General features: G+C 39.1%; 1 protein-coding gene across 1 annotated transcript; it reads right to left on the reverse strand.

Moving 5' to 3' along the window:
* Positions 1–4816: 4816 nt before the first annotated feature.
* NANOGNB (NANOG neighbor homeobox) lies at positions 4817–23967 on the reverse strand. The gene is given in 6 exon segments (XM_053596462.1): positions 4817–5155; positions 5157–5287; positions 5366–5384; positions 6421–6434; positions 7635–7698; positions 23710–23967. Coding segments are annotated over 6 exon segments (825 nt in total).

A 23967-nucleotide genomic window follows, 5' to 3' on the forward strand; every position in this document is an offset into this window, starting at 1 on the left:
GGTGTATGTGGCTGGTGCCTTAGCTGCTTGAGCCACAGGCGCCAAGCTGATGGTACATTTCTTGAACTGATTGAAGCCATCCACAACAAACCCACACTAATATTATGCTGAATGGAGTAAAACTGAAAGCTTTTCCACTTAGAACTGGAACCAGACAAGGCTGTCCTCCATCACCACTACTATTCAAGTGTTAGAAGTTCTAGCTAATACAATCAGGCAAGAGGAAGAAATAAAGGGCATCCAAATGGGTGCAGAAGAGGTCAAACTCTCCCTCTTTGCCAATGATACGATCTTAGAGAACCCCAAAGACTCAACCCCAAGACTCCTGGAAGTGATCAAAAAATACAGTAATGAGGCCGGGAACAATGGCTCATGCCTGTAATCCCAGTACTTTGGGAGGCTGTGGTGGGCAGACCACCTGAGCTCACAAGTTCAAAACCAGCCTGAGCTAGAGCAAGACCCCATCTCTAAAAATAGCCTGGCATTGTGGTCGCTGCCTATAGTCCCAGCTACTCAGGAGGCTAAGGCAAAAGAGCCGCTGGAGCCCAAGAGTTAAAGTTGCTGTTAGCTATGATGCCAAGGCACTCTACCAGGGGCAACATAGTGAGACTCTGTCTCAAAAACAAACAAAAAAAAATACAGTAATGTCTTAGGATACAAAATCAAGGTCCACAAGTCAGAAAATAACCAAGATGAGAAGCTAATCAAGGACACAATTCACTTCACAGTAGCTTCAAAGAAAATGAAATACCCAAGAATATAACTAACAAAAGAGGTGAAGGACCTCTATCAAGAAAATTATGAGGCTCAGTGCCCACAGCACAGTGGGTATGGCACCAGCCACATACACCGAGGGTGACAGGTTGGAACCCGGCCTGCGCTTGCTAAATAACAATGACAACTGCAACAAAAAATAGCTGGGCATTGTGGTGGGCACCTGTTGTCCCAGCTACTCAGGAAGCTGAGGCAAGAGAATCGCTTAAGCCCAAGAGTTTGAGGTTGCTGTGAACTGTGATGCCCAGCCCTCTACTGAGGGCAACATACTAAGACTCTGTCTCAGAAAAAAAAAGAAAAAGAAAGAAAAAGAAAATTATGAAACCCTAAGAAAAGAAATAGCACAAGATATTAACAAATGAAAGAACATACCATGCTCATGGCTGGAAAGAATCAACATTTTTTTTTTTTTTGTAGAGACAGAGTTTCACTTTATTGCCCTCGGTAGAGTGCCGTGGCGTCACACAACTCACAGCAACCTCCAACTCAACTCCTGGGCTTAGGCGATTCTCCTGCCTCAGCCTCCCGAGTAGCTGGGACTACAGGCGCCCGCCACAACGCCCGGCTATTTTTTTGTTGCAGTTTGGCCGGGGCTGGGTTTGAACCCGCCACCCTTGGTATATGGGGCCGGCGCTCTGCCCACTGAGCCACAGGCGCCGCCCCAGAATCAACATTGTTGAAATGTCTATACTTCCTAAAGCAAATCCCCATTAAAATACAAACATCTCCATCTTTCAAGATTGGAGAAAATAATTCTTCATTTTGCATGGAACCAGAAAAAAACCCCATACAGCCAAGGCAGTTCTTAATAGTAAAAACAAAGCCAGGGGAATCAGCCCACCAGACTTCAGGCTGTACTACAAGGCCATAGTGATGAAAACAGCATGGTATTGGCACAAAATTAGTGAACCAGACATCTGGAACTGAATAGAAAACCATAAAACAAAATGAATATTTACAGCCACCTAATCTTTGATAAACCAAACAAGAACATTGGCTCAGTGCCCATAGCTCAATGGTTAGGGCACCGGCCACATACCCTGGAGCTGGTGGGTTTGAACACAGCCTGGGCCTGCCAAACAACAATGATAACTATAACAAAAAAATAGCTGAGCATTGGGGTGGCCGCCTGCAGAAAATAGGTTAGCCCAAGAGTTTGAGGTTGCTGTGAGCTGTGACACCATAGCACTCTATCAAGGGAGACATACTAAGACTTTGTCTCACAAAAAGAAAAAAAAGAAGTACACTGGTGGAAAGAATCAATATTCAATAAATGGTGTTGGGAAAACTGGATAACTACAGATAAAAGACTGAAACTGGATCCACACCTTTCTCCACTCACTAAAGTTGATCCAAGATGGATAAAAGATCTAAATCTAAGGCTTGAAACAATAAAAATCCTCAAAGAAAGTGTGGGGAAAACACTTGAAGTTATTGGACTGGGGAAAGACTTTATGAAAAAGATTTCAGTGGCAGTTGCAACAACAACAAAAATAAACAAGTGGGACTTAAATTGAATAGCTTCTATACAGCTAAGAAAACAACAACCAAAGCAAATAGACAACTATCAGAATGAGAAAAGATATTTGCATATTATGAATCAGACAAAAGCTTGGTAACTAGGATCTACAGAGAACTCAAATTAATCAACATAAAAAAAAGGCAACAATTCCCTGTATCAATGGGCAAGAGAAATGACTAGAACCTTCTCAAAAGAAGACAGACAAATGGCTAACATATGAAAAAACGCTCATAGTCCCTAATTATCAGAGAAATGCAAATCAAAACCATCCTAAAGATATTACCTAACCCCAGTGCGAATGGTCTACATCACAAAATCTCAAAACTGCAAATGCTAGAATGGATGTGGAGAGAAGGGAACACTTTTATACTGCTGGTGGGACTACAAACTAATACAACCTTTTTTGGAAGGAAGTATGGAGAATCCTCAAAGAACTCAAACTAGACCCCCCCCCATCTGATCTTGTTATCCCATTACTGGGCATCTACCCAGAAGAAAAAAAATCATTTATCACAAGGACATTTGCACTAGACTGTTTCTTGCAGCTCAATTTACAATCGCCAAACTGTGGAAACAACCTAAAAGCCCACCAATCCAGAAATGGATTAACAAGCTATAGTATATGTATACCATGGAATACTATTCAGCCACTAAAAAAGATGGAGACTTTACATCTTTTGTATTAACATGGATGGAGTTGAAACGCATTCTTCTTAGTAAAGAATCACAAGAATGGAGAGAATCCAATGTACTCAATTCTGATATGAGGAAAATTGATGACTTAGTACTTGGTGGGGGGTAGGCAAATGGGGGAGCAGAGAAAGAGAAGGAAGGAGGAAGCTGGCGGGGTCACGGTGTGTGACACACCTCTTGGAGGTGGGACACAATTATAAGATGGACTTTAAATAACAAAGGTAATCAGTGTAACCTAGTTCTCTGTACCCTCAATGAATCCTCAACAATAATAAATAAATAATTTTGGCTTTGCATAATACTATCAAAATAAAAGATAATCTGCAAAAAAACAAAAACAAAAACAAAAAAAATTCAAGGCATATAGACAGTTCACATGCGACGCAAGTCTTTAGAATATTTATTCTGATTCAAAAAAACTCCAGTGGCTGTATGGGGCTTACAATTTAAGCCTTTTTGTTAAAAAGTAGTTTTATCTGAGAGGCAGTTTCTTGAGATCAGTAAAAATATTTTATACCCATTTATCTGCTCCTTCTGTTTATAACTTCAAGTTAATATGCTTTATTTATGACCTGAAACAGTTGAAAAAATAAACTTAAAAATGAAAGATGTTTTAAAATCCTCTTTCTTTCTATTTCATACATTTCTATTTTCTATTATACTATCTTACTATATCTGTCATTTTCATATGAATAAAATGGACTTATGTACGCATGTATATATGAATATAAGCTTCCTCATTTCTGTCTTAAGATAATGCATATTACATAATACTGAAGAACTGTGAGTTCAAGATAATGCATATTACATAATACTGAAGAACTGTGAGTTCTCTTCTTCCTAAAAACAGTTAAGAAACCCAAGAATGAGTAAGATGTTTAGTAAGCTTACTGATACTTGTCATTTGATAGTGACTTGCTTGAGCCACTTCACAGCTGTTTGTGTCTCAGTTTCATTTCTCCTAAATGATAACAGTTGACTTTTACCATGTTAAAATTTTTTCAGCCAAGAGAGACGCCATCTTCCAGTAATTCACCAAAATTACAAACACAAAGGGAAAGTGGAGAGGTCCCTAATACATGTTTTCTAGGCCTTTTAGAATATGGAGTTGTTCCGTTGGCCACATATATGCAAATCTGTAAGAAAGGTGATATTATAGACATCAAGGGAATGGGTACTGTTCAAAAAGACATGTCACACAGGTGTTACCATGGCAAAATTGGAAGAGTCTACAATGTTTCCCAGCATGCTGTTGGCATGGTTGTAAACAAAGAGGGCAAGATTCTTGCCAAGAAGATTAATGTTCATATTGAACATATTAAGCACTCTAAGAATCAAGATAGCTTCTTAAAACACATGAAGGAAAATGATCAGAAAAAAGAAGGAAGCCAAACAGAAAGGCTGGGTTCAACTGAAGTGCCAGCCTGCTCCACCCAGAGAAATACACTTTGTGAGAACCAACAGAAAGGAACCTGAGCTACTGGAACCCATTGCCCTTGAATTCACAGCATAATGGGTGTACAGAATAGCACACAGCTTAATAATCAAGAAAACTAATGAAACAGTAATATAAGGTGCTGGAACCTATTCTCGGTGAATTCATAGCATAATGGTTATACAAAGCTTTGCCACAATCATTGGCAAGGTACCTCCCCACTGGAGGAACTCTCTTTATGAGTTCATGGCATAATAGATATTAAAAATAAAAGGCTACTGTAAAAAAAAATTTTTAATGGAAAAATTAAAAATATACGGTTTCTTAAAACTATTAATATCACTTGTTAATGAGATCATGAATTCAATTCTCTTACATATGACTTGGAGTAATTATTGCTGGAAACGCAGTCTCTCAACCCCCACTTGGCTAAAAAGAATGGATCTTGAACCTCTTAGGCTTTTGTTATACTTCTGCTTGGACATTGCTTTATTGTATTTCTTCCTTTTTTTACAAAACCATTGATTTATCTGTTTATTGGTCATGCTAAATTCAAATGAAAGGGAAAAACTAACTTGTATTGTGAGGTATTGGTTTAATTTAAACTTTCCCCAGAGAGTGTTCATGAGGGCTTTGTTGACTAATCTTTTCCTGAGATATCGTTCTTCATTTTCATTTTCCTTTTTCTTTTCTTTTTTCGGCTCCTCTTCCAATTTCTTTTCTTACTTCCAATTCTTTTTCTCTTCCTTTTCCTTGTCCTCCTCTCTCCTCTTATCTCCATTTCTGCTTTCTCTTTCTTTCATGTTCACTACAATTCCTATTTGATTGCTCTGGATTTTGATCCCAAGGCATAGCTGGTTTTTGTATAGATCTTCCAGCCTTTATTGATTTAGGTCCAGGATTGTTTTGCTTGGGGTCTTTTCTCAGAGGTTCTGTTTGATTTTTAGAGCTAAGAATATTCTTAGCAGCAGATGGTTTTACTTCAGAAAAGAAGTCTTGAATTATCAGGGGCTTTTGAAGTATCTGGAACTCTCTCCACCTTGAAAAACTTTCTTCTCTGGTTTCCAGGACACCATTCTTTCCTGAGTTTCCTTCTAAGTCAGTGGCTGGTCTTTTGAAGAATTCTTTGATGGGTCCTTCTTTTTCCCCTTACTCTCCCGGACCTTGGATTTTTGAATCCAAAAATATATAGTTATTTTAAGCTATGCATGGTGTATATACCAGTAGTCCCAGCTACTTGGGAGGCTGAGATAGGAAGATTGCCTTAGCCTAGTAGTTCAAGTCTAGCCTAGACAACATAGTGAGACCCTGTCATTTAGGAAAAAAAACTACATATATATATATGTATATATATAGTATATAGTGTGTATATACATATATATATATATAGTGTGTATATACATATATATATGCAAACTCACTTATATAGGTTTTATTCTCGGATTTAAAAATTTGTTTTAAATTTTATTTATTTGTTTGTTTCTTTATTTTGGAGGCAGAGTCTCACTCTATTGCCCTGGTTAGAGTGTAGTGGCATGATCACAATCCATTGTACTGCACTGGAGCAATCCTCTTGCCTCAGCCTGCCCAGTAACTAGGACTACAGGCGCATGCCACCATGCCGGCTAATTTTTTTCTATTTTTAGTAGAGACAAGGTCTCACTCTTGCTCAGGCTGGTCTTGCATATATAGTCATTTTAAAAATGAGTCATTCAAGGTTCAGCACCTATAGCTCAGCAGCTAGGGTGCTGGCCACATGCACTGGGGCTGGCGGGTTCGAACCCAGCCCAGATCTGCCAAACAACAATGACAACAACAACAACAACAACAAAAACATAGTCAGATGTTGTGACGGGCACATGTAGTCCCAGCTACTTGGGAAGCTGAAGCAAGAGAACTGTGTAAGCCCAAGAGCTTATTATTTTTTTTTTTTTTGAGACAGAGTCTCATTATGTTGCCCTCGGTAGAGTGCGGTGGCATCACAGCTCACAGCAACCTCCAACTCTTGGGCTTAAGCGATACTCTTGCTTCAGCCTCCCAAGTAGCTGGGACTACAGGTGCCCGCCACAACACCTGGCTATTTTTTGGTTGCAGTTGTCATTGTTGTTTAGCAGGCCCAGGCCAGGCTCAAACCTGCCAGACTCAGTGTAGGTAGGTGGCTGGCGCCCTACTCCAGTCTTGAGCTACAGGCACCAAGCCTAAGCCCAAGACTTTGAGGTTGCTGTGAGTGTGACACAATGGCACTCTACGAAGGGCAACATAATGAGACTCTGTCTCAAATAATAATAATAATAATAATAATAATAATAATGAGTCATTCAAATCAAATTCATAGAGATAGAAAGTAGATTGGAAGTTACCAGAGGTGGCTGAGCACCATGGCTCACGCCTTTAATTCTAGTACTTTGGGAGGCTAAGGCGGGTGGACTGCTTGAGCTCAGGAGTTCCAGACCAGCCGGAGCAAAAGCAAGTTCCCATCTCTACCAAAAATAGAAAACACAGCCAGGCATGGTGGCAGGTGTCTATAGTCCTAGCTACTTGGTAGGCTGAGGCAACAGGAAATGCCCAAGCCCAAGAGTTTGAGGTTGCTTTGAGCTATGATGCCATAGCACTCTACCCAGGCCACACAGGGAGACTCTGTCTCAAAAAAAAAAAAAAAAAATTACCAGAGACTGGGGGCAATCAGGACTTGTTGCTTAATGGTTACAGACATTCTGTTCATGGTGATGAAACAGTTCTGGGAACAATGGATGGTTACACAATAGCGTGCATATAATTGATGCCACTGAATTATACACTTAAAATGCCAAAATTGTAAAATATGTATTATACCCAGGGTGCCAAAAAATGTAGACATGTTTTAAGAAAGGAAAAAACTATACTAAAATTGTAATAATATATACTGATAACAAAAGATGAATACAAGTCACATTTGGACCACCTCTTGTAAATTGCTAAAGTCAAATGTGACTTGAGCATTAATAATTTTTTTTGTTTTTTTTTTTTTGAGACAGGGTCCCACCCTATGCCCCTGAGCAGAGTGCAGTGGGCGTGGTAGCTCACCACAACCTCAGACTCGGGCTGCGGGCACCCCGCTGCCTCAGCCTCCGGAAGCCGCTGGGATTACAGGCGCTTGCCGCGGCGCCCGGCTGGGTTTTTCCATTTTTTTCACAAGTCGGGCTCTCACTGTTGCTCAGGCGAGTCTCGAACTCCTGAGCTCAAGCGATTCTCCCTCCTCAGCCTCCCACAGTGCTGGGATTACAGGCGTGAGCCACCGCGCCCAGCGAGCATTAATAATTTTAATACAGTTTTTTCTTTTCTCAAAATGTGTACACATTTTTTGTCACTGTGTATATGTGTTACAATTTAAAAATACGATTAAAATAGCAAATACTGTTTTTTTTTTTTTTGTGGTTTTTTTTTTGGCCGGGGCTGGGTTTGAACCCGCCACCTCCGGCATATGGGACCAGTGCCCTACTTCTTGAGCCACAGGCGCCGCCCAGCAAATATTGTTTTATATGTTTGTTTAACCACAATTTTTTTTTTTTTTTTTGTAGAGACAGAGTCTCACTGTACCACCCTCGGGTAGAGTGCCGTGGCGTCACACGGCTCACAGCAACCTCTAACTCTTGGGCTTACGCGATTCTCTTGCCTCAGCCTCCCGAGCAGCTGGGATTACAGGCGCCCGCCACAACGCCCGGCTATTAACCACAATTTTTTAAAATTGAGTCATTTAGTTATAAGACTTATTCCCTTGAAAATTATTACCTTTACTTAAGATGTAAATATTAAATATATCAGAATCTCAGACAGTTATTTCTGGGTTAAATTTTACCTAAGAATTTCACAGATAAATAATAATCTATAATCCATCCCCCAATTATAAAAGAAATCATGATTTTCTTTGTTGCATAAATCACATAAATTATAATAAATATGCTAAAACCTTTTAACTTTAGCGGAGTCAAAATACTGAGGACTGAAACAAAGTACTGAACAACTAAAAACCTTAGACAGACTCTTGTAAGAAAAAAAAAAAAAACACCCCAGATGCAGTGGCTCATGCTTGTAACTGGCACTCTGGGTGGTCAAGGCAGGAGAATCCCTTGAACTCAGGAGTCTAAAACCAGCCTGAGCAAAAGCAACACCCATCTCTACTAAAAAAATTAGTTGGGTGTTGTGACAGGTACCTGTAATCCCAGCTACCCGGGAGGCTGAGGCAGGAGGATCAAAGATCACTTGAATCTAGAAGTTTGAGGTTGCTGTGAGAGTGGCTGATACTGTAGCACTCTAACCTGGGCAACAGAATCAGAGATTCTGTCTCAAAAAAAAAAAAAAAAAAAGTCAGCCCTTACTGGATAGAAATCCTACACTGTGCTGAAAGAGAAAAGGGAATCTTCAATAAGGAAAATGATGTATAAATATCAAAGCACATATAATTATCAATAACCTGTACATGTCAGTGAAAAGTAATAAAAATTTACAGCTATACGAGGGAAAAAACGCAAAAACTCCACAAAGCTTTGTCTTTCCCTAATATTTTTTCTTAAACACAGCACAATGGTATTTTGCTTCAAACCTGTATTTTATTTATTTATTTATTTATTTTGTGGTTTTTGGTCAGGGCTGAGATTGAACCCACCACCTCTGGCATATGGGACCAGCGCCCTACCCCTTTGAGCCACAAGTGCCTTTATTTTAAAGATATCGTAACTATTCTGTGTATCTGTGCTTTTGCTAATTATACAAGGTAACTAAAAATGGCTAACAAGCCACGGAATTAATGTAATTCCTATTTATTTATTTATTTTTGAAACTGAGTCTCACTACATCGCCTTCAGTAGAGTGCTGTGCCTTCACAGCTCACAGCATCTTCAAAGTCTCAGTCCTAAGTGATTCTCTTGCCTCAGCCTCCCAAGCAGCTGGAATCACGGGTGCCCACCATAATGCTCAGCCATTTCCCTGTTGTAGTTGTCCTCATTGTTCAGCTGGCCTGGGCTGAGCTCGAATTGGCCAGCCTTGGTACATGTGGCCAGCACCCTATTCACTGAGTTACAGGCGCCACCCAGAATTAATGAAATTCTTAAAAGTATCTCTAAAAATTGGCAAATGATTATTCACTCTTTTTTTATAGCATCAAAAAGAGAATGGAAAAATTTAGGAGAAAAAATTATACTGTCTTAAGTGTTAAATTTTATTTCTGATTTCATATCTATTATTAAACATGTATTAGGACAAAATAAACACAGAAAAACAAAGAATATCATGTATTGTGACAATGGAGAGTCAAACAGGAATTGAAAGTCATTCATATTGTGGTTTTATAATTTGCTATTTGAGAATAAATGACTTATTGTTCAATTCAGAAGCTTAATTTTTTCTAATCCATATTACTACATAATTTAGGAAGACCACAAGAAGTACTTTCATGGATTTGTTCTTTGTTTTCCTCCCCTCTGTTCTGGGAATTATATTCAAGGCTTCATCAAGTTACTTCAGAGCACAGAAGAAACAATGGATGCTATGTTGTTGACATCTCCACCTAGCGGTCTTAAATTTCTGTTCTGTATAATATTCAAAAAGGACACTTAAAACTGAAAGTTAAAAAAATGTTTTCGGACAAAAATTAACACAAATCAAACTTTACAGCTGGGAAGAATATTATTCTATTACCTAGTCTCCTGCTATTATAACTAGGATGTAATAGAATGTCAGGAATTACATAAAGCCATCAGAAAAAAATGAGTATCATTTTCCTGAAATATCTATTTTACGTAATGTTAAGTAATTTAAAACATTTTTGTATTAAAGCACACATTCTAGAGTAAAATGCTTATTCAGAGTATTTTGAGAAGCACAGGGTCAAATTTCTCATTTTCTAGAAAAAGAACCTGATAAACTAAGGAATGAAGTTACTTGGTCAAGTTCCCTCAACCGAGGAGTGATAAAGCAATGTCACTAATATAAATGTTTTATGCTTTTCTATTACAAAATACCAAATACAAACACTGAACACCTAATCACAATATACTGTTTTTCTTTGTGCAAGTTTCTTAGAGATTTTATTCTAATCTCAAGAATTTACTTTCACTTCTTATCATAGCACATTTACAACAGGAAGCTAACTCACAATACTGTTCTGCATTTTTTGGGCATGTCCTGTAGTACCAGCTACTTGGAAGAATTACTTAGTTCACGATCAGCCTGGGCAACAAAGTGAGACTTTGTTTCTTACAAAAAGTACTATTCTGTGTTCTTTTCTAAAACTGGCATAAGGGCTGGGCATCATAGCTCACACCTATAATCCTAGCAGTTTGGGAGGCCAAGGTGGGTGGATTGCCTGAGCTCAGGAGCTCAAGACCAGCCTGAGTAAGAGGGAGTTCTTGTAGTTCTAGCTACTTGGGAGGCTGAGGCAAGAGGATTGCTTGTGCCCAAGAGTTAGAGGTTGTGAGCTATGATGTCACAGCACTCTACCGAAGGTGACAAAGTGAGACTCTGTCTCAATAAATAAATAAATAAATACACAAACAAATACATAAAATTGGCTTAAAATTATAAAATAAAATTGACTTTGGGGGGGGGGAAGATAGTTCTTTTTTTTTAGAGACAGAGCCTCAAGCTGTCACCCTGGGTAGAGTGCCTTGCCATCACAGCTCACAGCAACCTCCAACTCTTGGGCTGAAGTGATTCTCTTGCCTTAGCCACTTGAGCTACAGGTGCAGAGCCAGATAGTTGTACTATGATAGATTATACTACACATTAAGCCACTGAAAAATATTTTGGATGTTTTCAGTTTTATGAGTGACAATAAGCATTTGTAGCAAGGTTCTTTTCTACCTTTTTTTTTTTTTTTTTGCAGTTTTTGGCCGATGGCTGAACCCGCCACCTCCAGCATATGGGGCTGGTGCCCTACTCCTTTGAGCCACAGGCGCCCCTGCTTCTTTTCTACTTTTTAAGCCTTTTCTAATTCTGATTGTTTACATAGAATGTGATACAAAAATGTAACTTGCATAAGAGTAATTTAAATAAATTATTTCAATGCCTAAATTACCACATTATTCAAGAATTGGCATTAAGAAGATAATTATCACTAGTGATATGTGGGATAAGTGAAATACAAAGACTAGATAATCAAATTTCCTTTAAACATGGGAATATGTAATAATTTACTTAAAAACCCAGGAAAAGAATGCCAAATATTGAGGCCACTAGTCTTTCTTTCTCTGCCCATAGGATACATCAAAAATCATCTAAGATATACTTTTGTAGAGCCTCTAAGTGGCCTCAGAATGCTCAATTGCACAGCTCTAGGTAGCCACTTCTAAATAATCAGAGTTGGCACTCATGCTATAACAAATTTTCCATCTCTGGGTTAGAAAAATTATTCCCAACAAACTCTAATCCCTATAAAAATTATTTTAGCTTTATGGAAAAATAATATTCTGTAGCAGTCTTAATCCTGGGCCTATTACTTTGATAATCTGTGATATTTCACAAGATTTAGCAAGAAAAACTGCTGAAATAGGTCTGAATAGCCATCAGTTGGTACCAGAACAAAACCCAAAGTATAGGCTTGCCACCTGTAGCACAGTGGTTACGGCACCAGCCACATATACCGAGGCTGGTGGGTTCGAACCCAGCAGGCGCCAACTGCAACAAAAAAATAGATAGGCATTGTGGTGGGCACCTGTAGTCCCTGCTACTGGGAGGCTGAGGCAAGAGAATCACGTAAGCCCGGGAGTTTGAAGTTGCTGTGAGCTATGATGTCATAGTACTCTACTGAGGGCGACATAGTGAGACTCTGTCTCAAAAAAAAAAAAAAAAGAATCCAAAGTTTATAGGGGAAGGTATATATAATCTTAAAAGAAAGTAAAGGGAGGTCAAAGAGAAGCATGAAAAGATTATAACCTGTTAAGAAATTATAAAAATCTTTTTTATGATGCATTATATTAAGCTAATTCTTCCAGTTTTGTGCCTTATACCTATTTAACAATTTTATTTTTGTGTCTTCATACTACCTATTTGTTAGACATTATGGTTAGATTCTAAAAGAATAAGTACACACATGGACTTATTTCCTATATTCCAAATAGGTAAAAACGGTAGATAAAGGAGAAAACTAAAAGGTACAATCAGGCTCAAAATAAAAAAACATGTACCAAAAATTAAAGAATAATACAAGCCAATGAATAGGGCTTATTCCCTAGGTGTGCTAGTCTCCAGGCCGAAAGCAAGCACTAAGCAATCAGTGACACATATCTGAGAATTCAGCTTCTGTGGAGTGAATCTCTAAATATACTATATGTGATAATACTGGATCAGTGACAGGTTTACTATTTGAAACTAGAAGCAGTTGCGGGAAAGGAGTAAGAATAGTCTGTTACCCCCTACTCCAAAATAAGCCTATAAAATGTGCTATCAACCTAATGCTTGGGCCTCCAGTTTTATAGAATGAAATGGACCCAATACACAGGAAGACAAAAATATAGCCTTGTGACCATATCTTGGTGTCAGAATGAGCAATATCCCTCAATAATGTTGTAGTACAACAGCCCTGAAATGATGTCGCAAAACCTATTCCTAGATTTGGGGGAAGTTCAGGTAGAGGTAACCTCAAAATTGTTAGGGAGAGATGGGTCAGCACAGAGCAAGAAGTAGGGAGAAAAAGGGGAAAGCAAAACACATAATCTACTTAAAATGAACCTGCTGATTAAAATCCCAAACCCATGAAAAAAATCTTACATTAGGGCAGCACCTGTGGCTCAGTGAGTAGGACGCTGGCCCCATATACCAAGGGTGGTGGGTTCAAACCCAGCCTCGGCCAAACTGCAATTAAAAAAAAAAAAATAGCCGGGCACTGTGGTGTGTGCCTGTAGTCTCAGCTACTCAGGAGGCTGAGGCAAGAGAATCACCTAAGCCCAAGAGCTTGAGGTTGCTGTGAGCTGTGATGCCACGGTACTCTACCGAGGAAGACAAAGTAAGACTCTGTCTCAAAAAAAAGTTAGCTTTATAAAGGTATAATTTACACACAGTAAAAGCATATCTTTTAGTGCATTGTTATACAAGTTATGACAAACATATATAGCCTCAACCACCACCACAACCAAGATACAGAAAAGTACTATCACTCCAAAATATTCCCTTGTGCCTTTTTGTAGTTGTGTTAGTTTTCTCATTGCTGCTGTAACAAAGTACCAATAACTCAGGTACCTACAACTTTTTTTTTTTTTGAGACAGAGTCTCACTATATTGCCCTCGGTAGAATGCTGTGGTGTCACTGCTCACAGCAACCTCCAACTCTTGGGCTTAAGCTATTGTCTTGTCTCCACCTCCCAAGTAGCTGGGACCACAGGCGCCTGCCACAACACCCAGCTATTTTTTGTTTGCAGTTGTCATTGTTATTTAGCAGACCTGGGCCAGGTTCAAACCCACCAGCCTCAGTGTATGTGGCTGGCGCCCTACCCATTGAACTACAGGTGCCAAGCCATGTACCCCGAACTTAACACATACCTAACACTTCAGAAGTGTGAGATGAGTTGTATGGGGGCTAAAATCAGGTGTCTACAATTTTAGTTACTTCTGGAAGCTTTTGAAAAATTAGTTCCTTGCTACTTCCAGTTTCTAGAAGCTGCCAGCATCACTTGGTGCCTGGCCACGTTTTTGTAATTTGTGCTTTGTCTTCACATTGCCACTTTTTCTCCTATTAATTGTTTTGCCTCCCTCTTATAAGAAGAACCCTTGTAATTACATTTAGGTAATCCAAGATAATTGCCCCAAATCAAGATATTTAATCACATCTGCAAAGTTTCTTTGCCAAGTAAAGTAACACTTTCAGGTTCTAGAGATTAAGATGCAGATATCTCTGAGGGCCCTTCTTCAGCCTACAGAGTAGGTAGTCCTTCTGTCCCCCAGCTGTTAGCAGTCACTGAAGTTCTTCCCTATAGTTTCACCCTTTCCAGAATGTCATATAAATGCAATCATGACAATCTGTAGCTTTTGAGTTTAGCTTTTTTAACTTAGCATAATACACTTAAGATTCATCTGTTGGGGTGGTGCCTGTGGCTCAGTGAGTAGGGTGCTGGCCCCATATACTGAGGGTGGTGGGTTCAAACCCAGCCCCGGCCAAATTGTAACAAAAAAATAGCCGGGCGTTGTGGCAGGCCCCTGTAGTCCCAGCTACTTGGGAGGCTGGAGGCAAAAGAATCGCCTAAACCCAGGAGTTGGAGGTTGCTGTGAGCTGTGATGCCATCGCACTCTACTGAGGTGATAAAGTGAAACTCTGTCTCTAAAAAAAAAAAAAAAGAAAAAGAAAAGAAAAAAAAAAGATTCATCAGTTGTTGTATTTGTCAGCAGTTTGTTCCTTTGTTTTGATGACAGTATTTTATTAAATGGATGTACACTTTGTTTATCCATTCCACAAACTGAAGAATATTTGTCCTGTTCTAGTTTTTTTTTTTTTTTTTGAGACACAGTCTCACTATGTTGCCCTCAGTAAAGTGCCGTGGTGTCACAGTAACCACTGTGCTACGGTCGGTGAGCCTGTCCTGTACTAGTTTTTACAATAATGAATAAAGCTTCTATGAACACTGATATGTAGTTTTTTGTGTAAACATAAAATTTTTATTTCTCTTGAGTAAACACCTAGGAATGAGTTTGCTGAACTGTATAAATGAATATTACACTTTCTAAGAAACTGCTAAACTGTGTTCCAATGTGGCTGTACTCTTTTTGTCTTTTCTGAAGCACAAGTTTACCCAGTACATAAACATACAAACAAAAGTGGAATTAGTAAAGAAAAAGTGGAGGTAATAGTATTTGGTCAGACAACACTATCTATACAATGATGGATAAATTCTCTGTAGAGAAAGACAAAGATAAAAATATGAAAGCACATATAAGAGACAGGACCAACAGTTACAAAGGCTTCAACATAAATGCAATAATAATTCTAGAAATAATGTAGAAAACAGAGGAGGTGCAATATTAAATAGACAATAGCCAAAAAGAATTTATAGAATTGAGGAAATAATGTAAGCATACAGATTAAAAATGCACTCTGATCTGAATATCAAGCAGAATAGAATATACCCAGACACATTATGATGAAAATGTGGGATATCAAAAAGACAAATCTTAAAAACTACCAGAAAGAATAGACAGAAAGAATGAAAATTAAGACTGACAACACACATTTCACCAATAGAAGAGGCTATACAATAATAAAGTAATAAAAAATCCTATAACTCCTTATCAGAAATATTAGGACCAGATATACTTCAGAATCCAGATTTTCTGAAAGGAGCGAGGATATTAGAAAATTAATACAACCCATAAACATAGCACTCGTAGCACATTTAGCTTGCTCCCAGGAGTAAAGCTTAGTTAGGCTCCAGAAGATTTCATAACTATATGAAGCAACAGAGATATCATGACAGAGAAGATCTGACAGAACTGTACTTTAGAAGCAGCAAATTAGATTACCACTGCTTTGTAAGATTTTGTTAACCAGTTTATCTGTACTGTTTGTGCAAATAGAGTATAAAGAAGTCTTCAGACTTTTCTCCCCAAAAACCTTTCTCCTGCCAAAATCTCTTTCATTCCCCCCAGAGGTCCACTCTTAAATGTTCTTGGTCCACCATGTGTGAACCATATTTTGCAAACCTTTTTTTTTTTTTCACCCAGAGCCAAAATAAGAAATATATTTTTCATCACAACCCAGAAATCACATTTATTCTCACATACATAAACACAAGAAATAAAAGCTTCCATCATAGTAATTATCCTTATTATATGCCAAACACTCATATTTTCTATTATTCATGAAAAATGCTAGTTGTAACATAAAAAAATTGATTGACTGACACAACAATAGGTAGCAACCTGCAGACTGACAATGATCTAAAAGTTTTTGTGCATGTATAAACAGATGTTGTACGTTTTTATATAAAAATGGGATCAGATCATACAAAGTATATATCTTTGTGACATTGTGTCTTTACCCATATTCCCCTTTACAATATTTGGTAATATACTCTCAGGTATGACTAAAATTTAAGGCACAGCTATATTCTTTTTTTTTTTCTTTGAGACAGAGCCTCACTTTGTCACCCTTGGTAGAGTGCCACGGCGTCATACTTCACAGCAATCTCAAACTCCTGGGCTTAAGCAATTCTCTTGCCTCAGCCTCCCAAGAAGCTGGGACCACAGCCCCCAGAGACAAGGTCTCACTCTGCCCCAGGCTGGTCTTGAACCTGTGAGCTCAGGCAATCCACCCACCTCGGCCTCCCAAGTGCTGGGATTACAGGCGTGACATAGCTATCTTCTTATTTGTACAGTATATTCCTCTTTTTTTTTTTTTTATGGAGACAGAGTCTCACTCCATTGCCTAGACTAGAGTACAGTGTGCCATGGCATCCATCAGCTTAGCTCATGACAACCTCAAATTCCTGGGTTCAAATAATCCTCCTCTTCTTCCTTCAGCCTTCAAGTAGCTGAGACTACAGGGTCCTGCTACAATACCTAGGTAATTTTTCTATTTTTACTAGAGAAGAGTCTTGGTCAGGCTAGTCTAGAACACCTGAGCTCCAGGCATCTGCCTGCCTTGGCCTCCATTATTACCCCTGTAATAATGCTAGTATTACAAGCATTAGTCACTGTGCCCAGCATATATTCTTTTATTCTGAAAGAAATGATTTATTTTCTACAATGAGTCTCTATGATATAAAATCATCTGGTTTAGTAGTAATCTTCTTTTATATCATAGATCAAAAAAGTATTTTTAAAACCTTCTACATTTTCATATATGGAATTTCCTGTTAAACAGGCTAAGCTGTCTATATTATACTTATTCACTAGAGTGGAATTTGAGGGTGGAGGTATTATTGCTTAAAAGAGTCACAGGTAATGTCCAGATCTCCTTCCTTTATGCCTCTGCTATACTCCTTTATTTATGCATGTTAGATTAAACTGCTTACTTATTAGTTTTGTTATGAAAAGTTTTATAAATTTAATCATAGACCTCTATGTTTAAATAAGAGGAAAATGACAAGGTATTTTCACACTATAGGTATAAAAAGTTGCAAATAAAATATACAAAAATATTTACTGAAGGAATAGTATAATTTTATTAATAACTTCCAGATACTAAGTGAAGTATAAATATAATTTTTATTTAGAAAGAATAAGCACCTATGAATTTTATACTTGATCTTAGCCAAAAGGTCGAGAAGCAGCACCTATGAATTTTAAAAGGTAACATTTGCTTAATTAATATAATAGTTTAACTAATGGGCCAGGCATGGTAGCTCACATCTGTAATCCCAGCACTCTGGGAGGCTGAGGTGGGTGGATTGCTTGAGCTCAGGACTCTGAGACCAGCCTGAGCAAGAGTGAGACCCCATCTCCATTAAAAAATAAAAAAACTGAGGCAAGAGGAGCTCAAGAGTTTGAGGTTGCCATGAACTATGATGGCAGAGCACTCTACCCAGGGCAACAGAGTGAGACCCTGTCTCAACAACAACAAAATTGTTTACCTTAAGTACTAAGTTTAATGGTTGTTATCTCTGACATTTCACTTTAATACTTCTTGTTTTATTGTGCAGGTACACCCCCACTCTTTCAAACACATGTTTTGGTTTGTGATTATCTTTCAAATTTTTTAGAGCAATTTTTGTGAAACCATGGAGACGTCAAAACTTCGTGTTCTTTTTAAATACGAATTTCATCGTGGAACCAATGCACTATAGACACCTCAAAATGTCAACAAAGTGTTTGGAAAGGATGTGGCTAATGAATACACAGTATGGCAACGGTTTGAGAAGTTCCATTCTGGTGATTTTAATCCTGAAAATAAGCCACGTGGGCAACCTGTGACTAAGTTAGATAAGGATGAGCCGAAAGCTGTAGTGGAAGTGAAACCTATGCATGAACTATCAGTAAGGTTTGACATTACTATTCCAACACTACTGGGCCATTTGAAATAAATTAGCATGGTAAAGAAGTTGGATAGATGGGTTCTACGTTAATTAAATGAGTGTCAGAGGAGACACTGTCTTGAAGCTTGCCTTTCTTTGCTATTACAACATAAAGACAAACCATTTCTACACTGTATTGTTATATGATGAAAAGTGGGTTCTTTCAGACAATCACAAGCATTTGGTACCATAGTTGGATAAAGATGAAGCGCCAAAACACAGTGCAAAACTGAGTATTTCTCAAAAAAAGTTAATGGTGTCTGGTGGTTCAGCACTGGTATTATCCACTACACAACTTCATGAAACTTGGTCAATTGATTACAGAAGATGTCTACTGCAACCAATTGGATGAAATAAATGATGAAGATGCTTGTGATTAAGAAGTGAAGACTGATAGACACAGGCTAATACTCTTGAAAGACAATGTTATTGCACAAACAACACTGCTCAAATGACAGAAGCTGGACCTGCAAACTTTCTGCCAACCACCATATTCATCAGACCTTGAACCAAGTAACTATCACTTCATCCAGGCTTTGGACCATTTCTTACAAGGAAAAATATTCAATTCTTAAGCTGTGGAAAACACCTTTTGTGATTTAATTGCCACTTGCTCTTCATGTTTCTTCACTGCTGGCATAAACAAGCTACCCTTAAAATAGCAAAACCATGTCAATAGTTTAACTGTGCTGTTTTTTGTTTGAGAAATAATAAAGTTTAGTTATAAACTTTATAAAAGTTTTTTTATAAAAAAAAGTTTTTATACCTATTTCAAATAAAAAGTTGCAAATAAAACATATAACATTTCACATTTCATATTTGATGACCTAAGACAATGAATAATGGATTCTTAAAGATTAAGAGGTGATTACAGGTATGGAGGTGGGAAAATACAAGAAAAGGCGGAAAGGAAGGAACTGCTCAAAAAAGAAAAGCTTGGGATCATGAAAAAACTCACAGTGGCCAATGCTGGAATAATGTAAGTGACAAAATAACGGCCTATTACATCATAACCAAAAGAATAAAATACATATACATGGACGGCACCTGTGGCTCAGTGAGTAGGGCTCCGGCCCCATATGCCAAGGGTGGCGGGTTCAAACCCAGCCCCGGCCAAACTGCAACAAAAAAATAGCCAGGCGTTGTGGCAGGCGCCTGTAGTCCCAGCTGCTTGGGAGGCTGAAGCAAGAGAATCGCGTAAGCCCAAGAGTTAGAGGTTGCTGTGAGCCATGTGACGCCACGGCACCTACCCGAGGGCCATACAGTGAGACTCTGTCTCTACAAAAAAAAAAAAAATACATATACATGACACCATACTGTTATAAATATGTAATAAATATATATATAAATAAATACAACAGAGTCAAATCTTCCTTACAGGATAGGAGAATATATATATATTCCTTGGGTAAAAAGCTTAAGTGTACCCCCTACTTCAACTCCTGCCTTTGAGGGTAAGCTGGACTTAGTGACCCCTTGCTAAAGAACAGAGTTGAGAAAAACTGGCACATTATAGTAAAGAATAATGGTAAATATTACCTTAACCAAGAATAAAGGTTTACACCACTAGGAATGTGATATTAATAGCGTGCAACCCCCCCCCCATATGATGTGTTATGGTGAAAGAGAATTTCATTTCTGCAGTATCTTTCCAAAAGCCCATAACCCCAGCCTAATCAGAAGAAATAAAATTGAGGAACATCCTACAAATATCTCACCAGTACTTCCCCAAAACTATAAAGGTCATGAAACACAAGAAAACACTGAGTGAGAAACTACCATAGACTAGAGGAGATTGGAGTGGTAAAACAACTAAATGTAATGTGGTACTCTGGATTGGATCCTGAGCTAAAAAGAGACATTAAAGAAAAAAAAAATCATGGGCGGCGCCTGTGGCTCAGTGGGCAGGGCGCTGGCCCCATGTACCGAGGGTGGAGGGTTCAAACCCGGCCCCAGCCAATCTGCAACAAAAAAAATAGCTAGGCATTGTGGCAGGTGCCTGTAGTCCCAGCTATTTGAGAGGCTGAGGCAAGGGAATCACCTAAACCCAGGAGTTAGAGGTTGCTGTGTGCTGTGTGATGCCACAGCATTCTACTGTGGGTGATAAAGTAAAACTCTGTCTCTACAAAAAAGAAAAAAAAAAAATCAGTGAAATCTAGAGTTTAGCAGGGTATTAAGAGAAAAACAGGTGAAATCCAAATAGTCTGGGGTTTAGATAATAATATACTGGGGCGGCGCCTGTGGCTCAGTCGGTAAGGCGACGGCCCCATATACCGAGGGTGGTGGGTTCAAACCCGGCCCCGGCCAAATTGCAACCAAAAAATAGCTGGGCGTTGTGGCAGGCGCCTGTAGTCCCAGCTGCTCGGGAGGCTGAGGCAAGAGAATCGCTTAAGCCCAGGAATTGGAGGTTGCTGTGAGCTGTGTGAGGCCACGGCACTCTACCGAGGGCCATAAAGTGAGACTCTGTCTCTACAAAAAAAAAAAAAATATATATATACTAAAATGGATTTTTAAGTTTTGAAAAATGTACCACAGCAATTAAAAATAACATTAGAGGAAACTGAGTAAACTCACCGTACTATTTTTTCAACTGTGATAGGTATAATATCTCCCCCCTCTTCCTGGCACAGAAACTAAAATTCTTAGAGAGTATCCAGATAATAAGGTGAGAGGAGCATCTTTTGTTATTCAAAATAAGCCCCTCTCAACCATATCTGATTTTATACTACTAATATGCTAATAATAATAATCATCATGAGTAACCTCATGATGAAAGCTGATTGCCCAGGGAACTAACCATGAGATTAGATGAACTTTCAGCCCTACCCCACCATCCTCTTGGGAAGGGAGAAAGGCTGGAGATTGATGTCAATCACCAATGGCTAGTGATTTAATCAACCATGCCTATGTAATGGAACCTTCACGAAAACCATAAACAGGAGTTCGGAAAGTTTCCAGGTTAGACAGGCGCGAGGTCGCTCACGCCTGTAATCCTAGCACTCTGGCAGGCCAAGGTGGGTAGATAGCTTGAGCTCTATCTATCTACGAGTTTGAGACCAGCCTGAGCAAAAGCAAGACGCTTGTCTCTAATAAAAATAGAAAAACTTGGGCGGCGCCTGTGGCTCAGTCGGTAAGGCGCCGGCCCCATATGCCGAGGGTGGCGGGTTCAAACCCGGCCCCGGCCAAACTGCAACCAAAAAATAGCCGGGCGTTGTGGCGGGCACCTGTAGTCCCAGCTACTTGGGAGGCTGAGGCAAGAGAATCACTTAAGCCCAGGAGTTGGAGGTTGCTGTGAGCTGTGTGAGGCCATGGCACTCTACCGAGGGCCATAAAGTGAAACTCTGTCTCTACAAAAAAAAAAAAAAAAAGAAAAAGGGCAGCGCCTGTGGCTCAAGGAATAGGGCGCCGGTCCCATAAGCCGGAGGTGGCGGGTTCAAACCCAGCCCCGGCCAAAAACCACAAAAAAAAAAAAAAGAAAAAGAAAAACTTAGGCAAGAGGATCTCTTGAGCCCAAGAGTTGGAGGTTGCTGTGAGCTAGGCGCCAGGGCACTTTTCCCAGGACAACAGCTTGAGACTCTGTCTCAAAAAAAAGAAAGAAAGAAAGGAAGCTTCCAAGTTGGATGCATTCACATGCCTGGAGGGAGGAGGATGTGTCCAAAAATCCATGGTAATCTCCAATTTGTAGCCAAGTTGGTCAGAAGTACTAGAGCTGGGGCTTACAATTGGTGTCTAAAGCAGGAAGGTGAGCAGTCTTTTGGGATACAGCCCTTAACCTGTGGGGTCTGAAACTAACTCCAGATAAACAATGTCAGAATTAAATTAAATTGTAGGACATATCACTTGGTGTCTGTAGAGAATGGAATAAATTCTTGGTGTAGAAAACCAATATATTTGGTGTCAGAACAGAGTTTTTCTTTTATCTACTTTTCTAAATCTTAAATTATTCCAAAATTAAAAAGTTTAGGTGGCGCCTGTGGCTCAAGGAGTAGGGCACCGGCCCCACATACCGGAGGTGATGGGTTCAAACCTGGCCCTGGTAAAAAACTGTGGGAAAAAATCCCCAACAAAATTAAAAAGTTTATTTTTAAAAAGTACAAGGAATTGGGCGGCGCCTGTGGCTCAGTGAGTAGGGCGCCGGCCCCATATGCCAAGGGTGGCGGGTTCAAACCCAGCCCCGGCCAAACTGCAACAACAACAAAAAAAAATAGCCGGGCGTTGTGGCGGGCCCCTGTAGTCCCAGCTACTCGGGAGGCTGAAGCGAGAGAATCGCTCAAGCCCAGGAGCTGGAGGTTGCTGTGAGCTGTATGATGCCATGGCACTCTACCAAGGGCCATAAAGTGAGACACTGTCTCTACAAAAAAAAAAAAAAAAAAAGTACAAGGAATTTCTACATACATTTCACTCAGATTCCCCAACTTTAACATTTTACCACATTACTTCATCAGTCTTTTTTTGCTCCCTTTATAGATTTTTTTTTCTGAATTTGCTAATAAGCTACAGTCATCATTCCCTTTTACTCCTAAATATTTCTATTTCCTTCAAAGGCACGTTTATCAAAATAAGAAAATTAGCACTAATACAGTACTATCCAATCTATAGATCTTCACATTTCACCAATTTTTCCATTAATTTCTTCTATGACAAAAATAGAACAAAAGAACAAAATAAAACAAAAATTGGTTCTGTCCTAGCTCATGGTTCAATCCAAGGTCATACATTGTTTTAAACTATCACATCCCTTTAGTCTTTTTGATTTGGAATGAGTTCCTCAGTCTTTGTTTTTCATGACCTTGACATTTTTGAAGACTATAAACTATTTTGTAAAATATCCCTCAATTTGAGTTTGATTGATTTTCTTGATTTTCCTATGTACAAATATCACAGAAGTGATGTGCTCTTCTTAGCACGTTATCAAGATGCATGATGTCAGCTCAGCACCATAGCACAGTGGTTATGGTGCCAGCTACATACACCACGGCTGGTGGGTTAGAAATCGGCCCCCGCCAGCTAAACGACGACAACTGCAACAAAAAAACAGCCAGGCATTGTGGCTGGCACCTGTAATCTCAGCTACTCGGGAGGCTGAGGCAAGAGAATCATGTAAGCCCAAGAGTTTAAGGTTGCTGTGAACTGTGACACTCTACCGAGGATGACATAATGAGACTCAAAATCAAAAAAAAAAAAAAAAAAGATACATGATATACTACTGTCAATGCTAACATTTATTTTGAATTTTAGCAGTTTTTAATGAAAGTAGTATAAAAGATTACTTTATTCCTGCATCTTCTCAATTGTTTCTTCCTTGTACTTACCTTTTCCTTTTTTACTTGGAGAGATTTGGGTTTCCATTCAAGGATCTTTTTGTAGTCTTTGTCTACTTGAACCCTAGTAATAACCACCTTGCCAGGGTGAATGCCCACATGGACAGTTGTTCCATTAGCCTCTTCCCACTGCGCCCACTCAATATAGCTGACATATTTCTTCCTGTAAACTTGGACTACTTTGTCAATTTGCTGACCTTTATACTGCCTCTGGACAACCTGGACTTCATCATCCTTTTGAATGGGCAT

The sequence above is a fragment of the Nycticebus coucang genome, chromosome 7 (assembly GCF_027406575.1).
Source record: "Nycticebus coucang isolate mNycCou1 chromosome 7, mNycCou1.pri, whole genome shotgun sequence".
NCBI classification, from domain to species: Eukaryota; Metazoa; Chordata; class Mammalia; order Primates; family Lorisidae; genus Nycticebus; species Nycticebus coucang.